This window comes from Crinia signifera, chromosome 19 (assembly GCF_055691185.1).
Source record: "Crinia signifera chromosome 19, ASM5569118v1, whole genome shotgun sequence".
Classification (NCBI taxonomy): domain Eukaryota; kingdom Metazoa; phylum Chordata; class Amphibia; order Anura; family Myobatrachidae; genus Crinia; species Crinia signifera.
Window position 1 is genome coordinate 15,473,044 of NC_139226.1, and position 10,455 is coordinate 15,483,498.

Here is a 10,455-nt window from a genome sequence, read left to right on the forward strand (position 1 = left end):
ATTCTACTGGACAAGTGGACTGTGCTGCACCAAGGCCAGGTGGTGTATTAAACTTGTCTTATCTACAGTGCATGTGACTTATCTTTTATAAAAAGTTATTTTACAGGAGGACTTCAGGTGCCAGTGTGACCCTTAATACCATGCATTCTGACACTTGTGGTTCTTCAGGCCTCAGCATGTGGGGGAGGCTTGCCGAAACCGCTGGTTCCACTGTAAAATACTATAATGTACACAAATGGACTATCATCTCTGCACCCACAGCTCAGGGGAGTAGGGGATAGCCTTGGGCTTTAGCCTTGGTCTCGGGTGTTCTGGAGGGGGGACCCCTTTATTTGGGGGGCGTTTGGTGGTAACGGGGTTTAGTATTGTGGGCATGGGGACTGTATAGTTACTGCATCATATACTGTATTACATGTGACAAATCCTGCCAAGTATTGCATGCATAGTAATGATTATTAATGCTAGATGCAGCAGTAATTGTGAATATTTACATAGGACAACTCTTATGCGTGGTTGGTATGAAGTCAAAATTAATTTAAAATGAGGTGTCAGTTACTATTTGTAGCAGATAGAGAATGATAATCATGACAGCAATGTGCTCGTCTCCCTCAGAGGGACGATGAACCTTTACCCTCATCCCACGCTTGGAAGTGTCCATTGCTGCGTGTCTGGTATGTGTACAAAGGGTCACCTGAGGTCACCAGGGAAGAAGACTTGGAACGTGGTAACTGATCCAATATATGGGTGTGCACCGGACACTTTGTGTGTTCTGGTTTTGGATCGGAATGGGATCATTGGGTCGACCAAATGATAATTGACAGTCATTAGGTCGACACCATTGGGTCGACATACTGGAAGGTTTACCGGAGTCTAGGTCGACATGGCTCAAGGTCGACAGGTGTCTAGGTCCACATGGAACAAGGTTGACAGACACATGCGTTAGGTTGACATGGGTTAGGTCGACAGTCAAAAGGTCGACATGGGGGTTTTCACAGGTTTTTTACCTGAATGTAGACACAGTTGACATGGACACACTTTTAAGTGCACCACATCCCCTTGCATGGCTCGTTGCAATCGCCATGCTTCGGGCTTGGTGCCTCGCTGCGCTGGGCACACTATTTTCTTCTCCCAACACGCCCTAGTGGATGGTAGGGCATGAAATACAGCCTGTCGGCACATGTCGGCTCAAAAAATCTGTGAAAATCTCTATGTCAACCTTTTGACTGTCGACTTAACATATGTCGACCTAACACATGTGTCGACCTAGACACCTGTCGAACTTGTCCCATGTCGACTTAGACCCCTGTCGACCTTCCAGTATGTCGACCCAACGGTGTCGACCTAATGACTGTTGACCATCTTAAGGTTGACCCATTAACCGTATCCCTTTTGGAACTGGATCTCTTGGTTTTGGATCTGTATTTTTTTTTAAATCATAAAAACAGCTAAAAGCACGTGTTTTTTTTTTTTGTTCCTACAGAAATATTAACCTCAATAACATTCATCTCCACTAATTTCCAGTCTATTCTGAACACCTCACACCACACACCTCACAATATTGTTTTTAGGCCAAAAGAGGTAACTGGATGACTAAGATAAGCGACACAAGTGGGTGTCACAAACACTGGACTGATATGGCACACTTAGCAGCTCCTCTGGACAGATACTGCACTCTTAGCTGCACCTCTGGATGATACTGCACACTTAGCAGCACCCCTGGACTGATACTGCACACTTAGCAGCACCCCTGGACAGAAATTGCACTGTTAGCTGCACCTCTGGATGATACTGCACACTTCGCAGCACCCCTGGACTGAAAAAGCACACTTAGTGGCACCCCTGGACAGATACTGCGCACTTAGCAGCACCACTGGACAGACACTGCACACTTAGCAGCACCCCTGGACTAATACTGCACACTTAGCAGCACCACTGGACAGATACTGCACACTTAGCAGCACCCCTGGACTGATACTGCACACTTAGCAGCACCCCTGGACAGAAACTGCACACTAAGCAGCACCACTGGACAGATACTGCACACTTAGCATCACCCCTGGACTGATACTGCACACTTAGCAGCACCCCTGGACAGAAATTGCACTCGTAGCTGCACCTCTGGATGATACTGCACACTTCGCAGCACCCCTGGACTGAAAAAGCACACTTAGTGGCACCCCTGGACAGATACTGCACACTTAGCAGCACCCCTGGACTGATACCGCACACTTAGCAGCACCCCTGGACAGATACTGCACTCTTAGCAGCACCCCTGGACTGATACTGCACACTTAGCAGCACCACTGGACAGAAACTGCACACTAAGCAGCACCACTGGACAGATACTGCACACTTAGCAGCACCCCTAGACTGATACTGCACACTTAGCAGCACCCCTGGACTGATACTGCACACTTAGAAGCACCCCATGACTAATACTGCACACTTAGCAGCACCCCTGGACTGATACCGCACACTTAGCAGCACCCCTGGACAGATACTGCACTCATAGCAGCACCCCTGGACTGATACTGCACACTTAGCAGCACCCCTGGACAGAAACTGCACACTAAGCAGCACCACTGGACAGATACTGCACACTTAGCAGCACCCCTGGACTGATACTGCACACTTAGCAGCACCCCTGGACAGAAATTGCACTCTTAGCTGCACCTCTGGATGATACTGCACACTTAGCAGCACCCCATGACTGAAAAAGCACACTTAGTGGCACCCCTGGACAGATACTGCACACTTAGCAGCACCACTGGACAGATACTGCACACTTAGCAGCACCCCTGGACTAATACTGCACACTTAGCAGCACCACTGGACAGATACTGCACACTTAGCAGCACCCCTGGACTGATACTGCACACTTAGCAGCACCCCTGGACTGATACTGCACACTTAGCAGCACCCCTGGACTGATACCGCACACTTAGCAGCACCCCTGGACAGATACTGCACTCTTAGCAGCACCCCTGGACTGATACTGCACACTTAGCAGCACCCCTGGACAGAAACTGCACTCTTAGCTGCACCTCTGGACAGATACTGAACACTTAGCAGCACCCCTGGACTAATACTGCCCACTTTGCAGCACCCCTGGACTGATACTGCACACTTAGCAGCACCCCTGGACTGATACTGCACACTTAGCAGCACCCCTGGACTAATACTGCACACTTAGCATCACCCCTGGACTGATACTGCACACTTAGCAGCACCCCTGGACAGATACTGCACTCTTAGGAGCACCACTAGACAGATACTGCACACTTAGCAGCACCCCTGGACTGATACTGCACACTTAGATACCTGTGATGTGGTATGCGGGGGTGTCTCCGTCACATCCCTGGGCTCTCCCTCTTCAGCTCTTCTCCCTGGACGGGAAGCAGGTGTCCTGGGCACCGCCTCCTCCCCCCTGCAGCCAGAAGGACCTCCGGCTGTGTTGCTAGGGGGAGGAGGAGTTTGACGGGTATGTGCGGAGATATGCTGGCCGGGGAGTATGGTCTGCGGCAGGGTCGGCAGGTTGCGGCGGGCGGTGATAAGAAGCCCATAGGCCTTTGGGTGGCGATACCTTGGCCAGGGAAAATGCAGTGGCCGGGTCTTAATACATTTGAAAATGTGGTAAAACAGAAAATGGGAGTTTTACAGCATTTTTACTTAGAAAATCGTGCCCCTTGACTGATATGACACACTAGGGGCACCCCTGGAATTAAACAACATACATGGCAGCAACCCTGGAATTATACGGCTGACATGGTGGCACCCCTGGAATAATACGGCACATATGGCAGCAGCACTTGTCTGATATGGCTCACGTAAAGGTGCCCATACACTAGTAAGATTTATCTTCAGATCTGGCTGGTTGAAACAAAAACATGGTTATGGATGAGTGACAGTTTGTCAGTTTTCCAGCAATTCCAAGCAAATGGTCAACTGTCATTTGCTCTCATCCATAACCAGGTTTTTGTTCCAACCAGACAGATCTGAAGATAAATCTGTGTGTGTATGGCCACCTTAAGAGTACCCTTGCAGTAACAAGAAACAAGCAAGCTCCCCTGAACTGATATGGCACATATGGGGCACCCATGGTATTTCCAAAGCACACATAGCAGCACCCCAGGACTTATACAGCACACATGGGTTACCCCTGGAATTATACAGCACACATGGGGCACCCCTGGAATTATACAGCACACATGGGGCACCCCTGGAATTATACACGACACATGGCAAACTGAAAGCTACCCAGTACGTTCATTCTATACACACAAAAGACACTGCAGCCCCATAAGGGTGTGGTACAGTGTTCCGACAGTCGGGATCCCGACAGTCATTTGCCCGACGTCGGGATCCCGACTGCCCGGACTCAGACAGCATGGTGAGCGCAACAAGGCCCCTTGCGGGTTTGCTGTGCTCGCCACGCTGTGGGCACGGTGGCTCGATACGCTCGCCACCTATTCCCACGAGGGAAAATAGCGGGTGGCCGTCGGGCATCCGTCTGTCTGCGTTTTGACAGTCGGGATCCCGATGTCGGGTAAATGACTGTCGGGATCCCGACTGCCAGGATCCCGACTGTCGGGACCGCGTCCGGCACCCCCCCCCATAATACATCTTTTACACCCTATACAGACATAGGACACTGCACCCCAACATGTCCTGACCGCCGGCCATAATATATCTATTACACCTTATACAGACATAGGACACTACACCCCAACATGTCCTGACCACTGGCCATAATACATCTATTACACCCTATACAGACATAAGACACTACACCCCAACATGTCCTGACCACTGACCATAATACATCTATTACACCCTATACAGACACAGGACACTGCACCCCAACATGCCCTGACCGCTGGCCATAATACATCCTATACAGACATAGAACACTACACCCCAACATGTCCTGACCACTGGCTATAATACATCTATTACACCCTATACAGACATAGGACACTACACCCCAACATGTCCTGACCACCGGCCATAATACATCTATTACACCCTATACAGACATAGGACACTAAACCCCAACATGACCTGACCACTGGCCATAATACATCTATTACACCCTATACAGACATAGGACACTACACCCCAACATGACCTGACCACTGGCCATAATACATCTATTACACCCTATACAGACATAGGACACTACAACCCCAACATGCCCTGACCGCTGACCATAATACATCTATTACACCCCATACAGACATAGGACACTGCACCCCCAACATGACCTGACCACTGGCCATAATACATCTATTACACCCTATACATACATAGGACACTACACCCCAACATGTCCTGACCACTGACCATAATACATCTATTACACCCTATACAGACATGGGACACTACACCCCAACATGTTCTGACCGCTGGCCATAATACATCTATTAAACCCTATACAGACATAGGACACTACACCCCAACATGTCCTGACCACCGGCCATAATACATCTATTACACCCTATACAGACATAGGACACTACACCCCCTAGAAGTCCTGACCACTGGCCATAATACATCTATTACACTCTATACAGGACACTACACCCCCAACATGTCCTGACCACTGGCCATAATACATCTATTACACCCTATACAGACATAGGACACTACACCCCCGACAAGTCCTGACCACTGGCCATAATACATCTATTACACTCTATACAGGACACTACACCTCTAACATGTCCTGACCACTGGCCATGACCATAATGCTTTAATTTCACCCTATACAGATATAAAGTTTTACTCTTCCTAACACGACTTAATCGCTTGAGAGGATCATAATTTACTTCTATTATTTTCCATACAGACACAACACCCACTCAATATGACCTTTCTGCTTTCCGTGATCATAAGGTAATTTATTTGGGCTTTCATGTTGCAGTGTGACTTTGCCCATTCCCGTCAGGTAGTGGCTGATACTAAGCGGTTTATTTACTAAGATGGGAGTTGCTATGGGAAACCAGTCAGAATCTACTTTTATTTATTTAACACCTTCTAGAAGATAATAGATAGAATCTGGTTCCCCACTCTTCAGGGCCAGATTTGTGACCTGCCAGGCCCTAGGTGGGCTCCTAGATTACCTGGCAGTAATTCCGGCCCTGTTGTTGGACAGTATTCAATGCCCTTTTTTGGCATGTGCAACGATACCTGTTTAGGATTCGCTGCACATTCGCCGCGTTCCAGAGGGCTGGAGTATCCGCTGCCGGCCCTCCTTGTCTCCCTATTCAACACCGCAGGGGCTCGCTGTCCCTGACAGCGATGTTTAACCACTGCAGGGAGCCGGGGGAAGGCAGCAGGCAGGGAGATGGAAGTGTGAAGTGAATATGTAATGAGCGGCTCCTTACCCCCCTGCTGGCGAATGTGTACAAAAAAATAATAATTAAAAATTACATATAAATTGCAAGCACATGAATAAAAATAGCATGCCCCTCCACAGAATAAAATTTTAGATTTTTGACACCAAAAAAAAAAAATAGCCTTTATTTCAAAAGATCACTTTCCAGTTCAACTTAAAAAGATGTCGAATGCAAAACGGTTAATCAAGGCGAAAATCATGCTGAAAGCAGTTCTCCATCCTAGCATTGAATACACTCTCAGCGAATCCCAGTGAAAACCCTATTTAAATACACCAGCGAATTGCAGCTAGCATGAAACTGAGAACTGGCAGACATTCGAACAGTGAACATTGAATAGGGTGAATCGGACTTCCAGTGAAAAATATTTACCCCAAGGAGAGAAAAAAGCCTGATTCGCCGAAAAAAACCCCGGTGAATCGGGAGCATTGAATACTGCCCGTTGACAGGTAGAGTAAAAAACTGTTATAAAAAACTTACTGTAATTTTCCGTTTTTAAAAAAAGTTGAATGTTTTCCCAGTAATAATTGCAGATCTTGAAATAAGTGAAATGGGGTATTTTATGACTTTAGGATAAAGTTATGTCTTTATTGAAAATAAAATGAAATAAACTCTTTAATAGAACTCCCATCTTAGTAAATATACCTCTAAGCCTCTGTTGACTATAGCTGATTAGCTCATCTTTCATATATCCATTAGCATTGTTGAAACACATGTACTATTTTATCTAAATATACATGATATGTCTGGCAGAACCGTGATAGATGTGGTTAGTCGCTTGACTGTAAAACCTGATACACCTGGTCCAGATCCAATACTCTGCTGGCAATGACATCCTGTCAGCCGTAGCCGCGATGCCAACCATGAACCTACATCGTACTGTAAATAGAACGGTCTTCTTCTTTTTTTTTGATCTGAGTGTCAATAAACACTACAAAACAGGAGCACAAACAAGCAATTCATATATGCAAAGCAAAAGAAAAGAAGACAATCTGAACACTCTAAATATTGGAAATCGCAGCTAAAACTTCTAGGTAGGATAATATAAAATAGCTACAAGCTTATTTCATGTAATTACATTTTTTTTTTTTTTAAATCATTACCTTTAAATAATTTGCAGTTGCGAGATTTTCATGTAATGTAGAAAAAAAATGCAAAATTATTAAATTAAATTGCGAGATTAAATTTACAGAATTAATTCCAATTTTTACGTATTTTCGGTTGAGGAGTTAGATGCAGAAAATAGGCTCACGATAAATTCAGCTGAAACTACATATTGTTGATAAATATTGACAGATTATTTTTTGCGGTTACAAAATCACACGCTCTCTATATAATTTTTACTGAAATGGTTCAACTAACATTTTATGATGAACAAGTTCTAAAAATAGTTTTCTCTCCTTTGAAAATTTTTATATCATACTTTGCAAAATTGTCATGAAGTGCTCAGATTTATAAAATAGTAATCGGCAAATAAATAAATAAAAAAAATAAAATAATTGAAAACAAATTTTGCCAATAAAAGTATATACAATAATAATACTGTAATAATTATTATTATTTTTAATATACATTTATTTACAGTTTCTTATATATTCCGTTGCACATAACAATTTGATGTTATACCAGACAAATTGCGATTAGTAGACTTGTAGATATGACTAATCAGGGGTTCTAGAACTCAGTCCTCAAGGACCCCACACAGTTCCCATTTCCCAGGTCACCCAGCAGGTGCACAGGTGCATTCATTACTCACTGATGTTTTTAAAGATCCACAGGTGGAGCTAATTATTGCACTTGTGATTCTGTGAGGAGACATACACTGTGTGGGGGTCCTGAGGACCGAGTTTGAGAGCCTGGGGACTAGATAAACTAACAGCAGATGTGTACATATACCTATACACAACAAATTGTGAACAAACATATATATGGACACTTATAGTATGAATTCATACGTACAAGGACACATACTGTAAGGAAAGGCATATATGGACCCATAGGGACAGACATATACAGTAAGTGGACATTGTCATTTGTGTTCCCAGTTTAGCTCACAAACTCCAGATCAGAGTCTAGATTAGATTTTATTTCCCCAGTAACCACAAAATGCACTCAAATTAGCTTCAGTGGATTTACCTGTGGCTGCAATTGAGGAGAGAACGCAGGTAAATAGGAGATAGGAGCTCATCGCAACACCAGTGTTCCAGACTGTTATGAAAGCACAGAAGTGCATCAGCAGCTGCCTGGGATCTGTATAATCTATCCATGGGTGTAGTTAGCACAGGGAGGGGGAACACACGGGAAGACGACACCTTCCATTAAAAGTACAGTACAATAGAAAATGATTAGCAAAATATTTGCTACTATTTTACTCTGGTACCAGGCAGCACATTTTTTTTTAATTAAGACATACCTTTATAACAAAGTAATACAATACCCCTTTTTATTATTTCAGAGTCTGCAATTATGATTGTTTAAAAAAAAAAAAAATTAAAAACTGGAAAATTATAGTAAGTTTTTGGATACCATCATGGCGGCATAAACCCCCTCACGGTGCAGGTTGCATGCGCTCCTCCTTCATGTGATGTATCGCATTCAACCCTGTTTCCCGTCGCCTGGAGGGGTGCCGAGTCAGAGTTTGGAAGTTCAGCAGGTCCAACCTCCAACTCCAGTGCGGTGCACACAGGGCCGTGCATTGGATGTCAAACACATGAACCATGCACACTCCCGCAGATCATTAATGACCCCCTTTCCTTCATCTGTACATTTGGTACTTGTGCATTATCACGGCTCCCGCGAAAACGGCCGAAAATCGTCTGCAAATCACATGCAAAAATCGGAAGTGATTTAGCGGCCGATTTGTGGCCGATTTTTCATCCGAGTTTCCACGATTTCCTGCCGATTTGCATGCTATTTCATCCTTGCACACCCCCTCTATCCAAGTCAGCCCGAAGCGTGGTGAGCACAGCGAGCCACCAAGCCCGAAGCGTGGTGAGCGCAGCGAGCCCTGCGAGGGGACACGGATTACTTGACGTGTATTCTGCGTCCGCTCGCCACGCTTCGGGCTCGGTGGCTCGCAGCGCTCGCCACGCTTTATAAATTCAACTCCACGCCATCGTAGATAGTGGGGTTATGAACAGGTCGGGAGGACGCGTTGCGCCACCGCTCACCACGCTTCAGGCTGACTTGGATAGTGGGGGTTTGCAAGGATGGAATAGCATGCAAATCGCCAGGAAATCGCGGAAAATCCGCCGAAAATTGTGAGCAAATCGTGAACAAATCGGACGCTAAATCGCGGATCGAATCGTATGCAATATTGTATATGATTTAGATTAAATCGGGCACCATGACAATACACAAGTACCGTACATTCTGAGGTATCGTCAATGCCTGAATGTACTGAGCGGGGGTGGGTCACTCCATTGAACGATATTGTTGAATGTGTATGCACTATACAATTTTCCGGGGGTTCAGCAGGAAATCGTTGACTTTATCTCGCTCATGGAGTGAATCACTGAACAATATCTTTAACGATATTGTTCAGTGTGTATGCACGATATCATTCACTTGGAAGCTCCAACGATATTGTTAATGATATTGTTTAGTAGGTAGGGGCTTTACAATGCTTATGTCCTAAGTGTGACTAGTTTTGTATGTCTATAATTGTTTTTTATTTATATTTATTTAAAATAAATGTATTAAGTATATGTTCAGTTACTTCAGTATCCTTATTTCTTTAGTTTTCAGACTGTGTTTAATTCTTATTTTGCTTAATTTTGTACACCAGTTTTGCAGCGAGAGAACACATTTCAAAGACACAGTAACTCACAACAGAGTGTAAGTTATGCTGATTGGTGGATAACTAGAGCTATCCACCAATCAGAATACAACATTCTCTACCTGCCTCCAAACTGCAGCCAGTGAATGGCTGTCATCATGCTGATTGGTGGATATCTGGAGCTATCCACCAATTAGAGTGTTGACTGTGTGAAAGCAAGTGGAGACCCCAGGAGAGGTGTGGAACCACAGGAGGGGCGTGTTATGATTTGTTTTTGGTTTA

At 44.9% G+C, this 10,455-nt stretch overlaps 1 protein-coding gene across 1 annotated transcript in view; it reads right to left on the reverse strand.

Moving 5' to 3' along the window:
* LOC146042172 (phospholipase A2 inhibitor NAI-like) overlaps positions 1 to 8,643 on the reverse strand; it is a 30,206-nt gene extending 21,563 nt beyond the window's left edge. The window contains exon 1 of the mRNA XM_083162097.1: positions 8,532 to 8,643. Within this exon, the coding sequence (XP_083018223.1) occupies positions 8,532 to 8,628 (97 nt within the window). The 5' untranslated portion in view covers positions 8,629 to 8,643. The remainder of the gene's footprint in view (positions 1 to 8,531) is intronic.
* Positions 8,644 to 10,455: the final 1,812 nt, after the last annotated feature.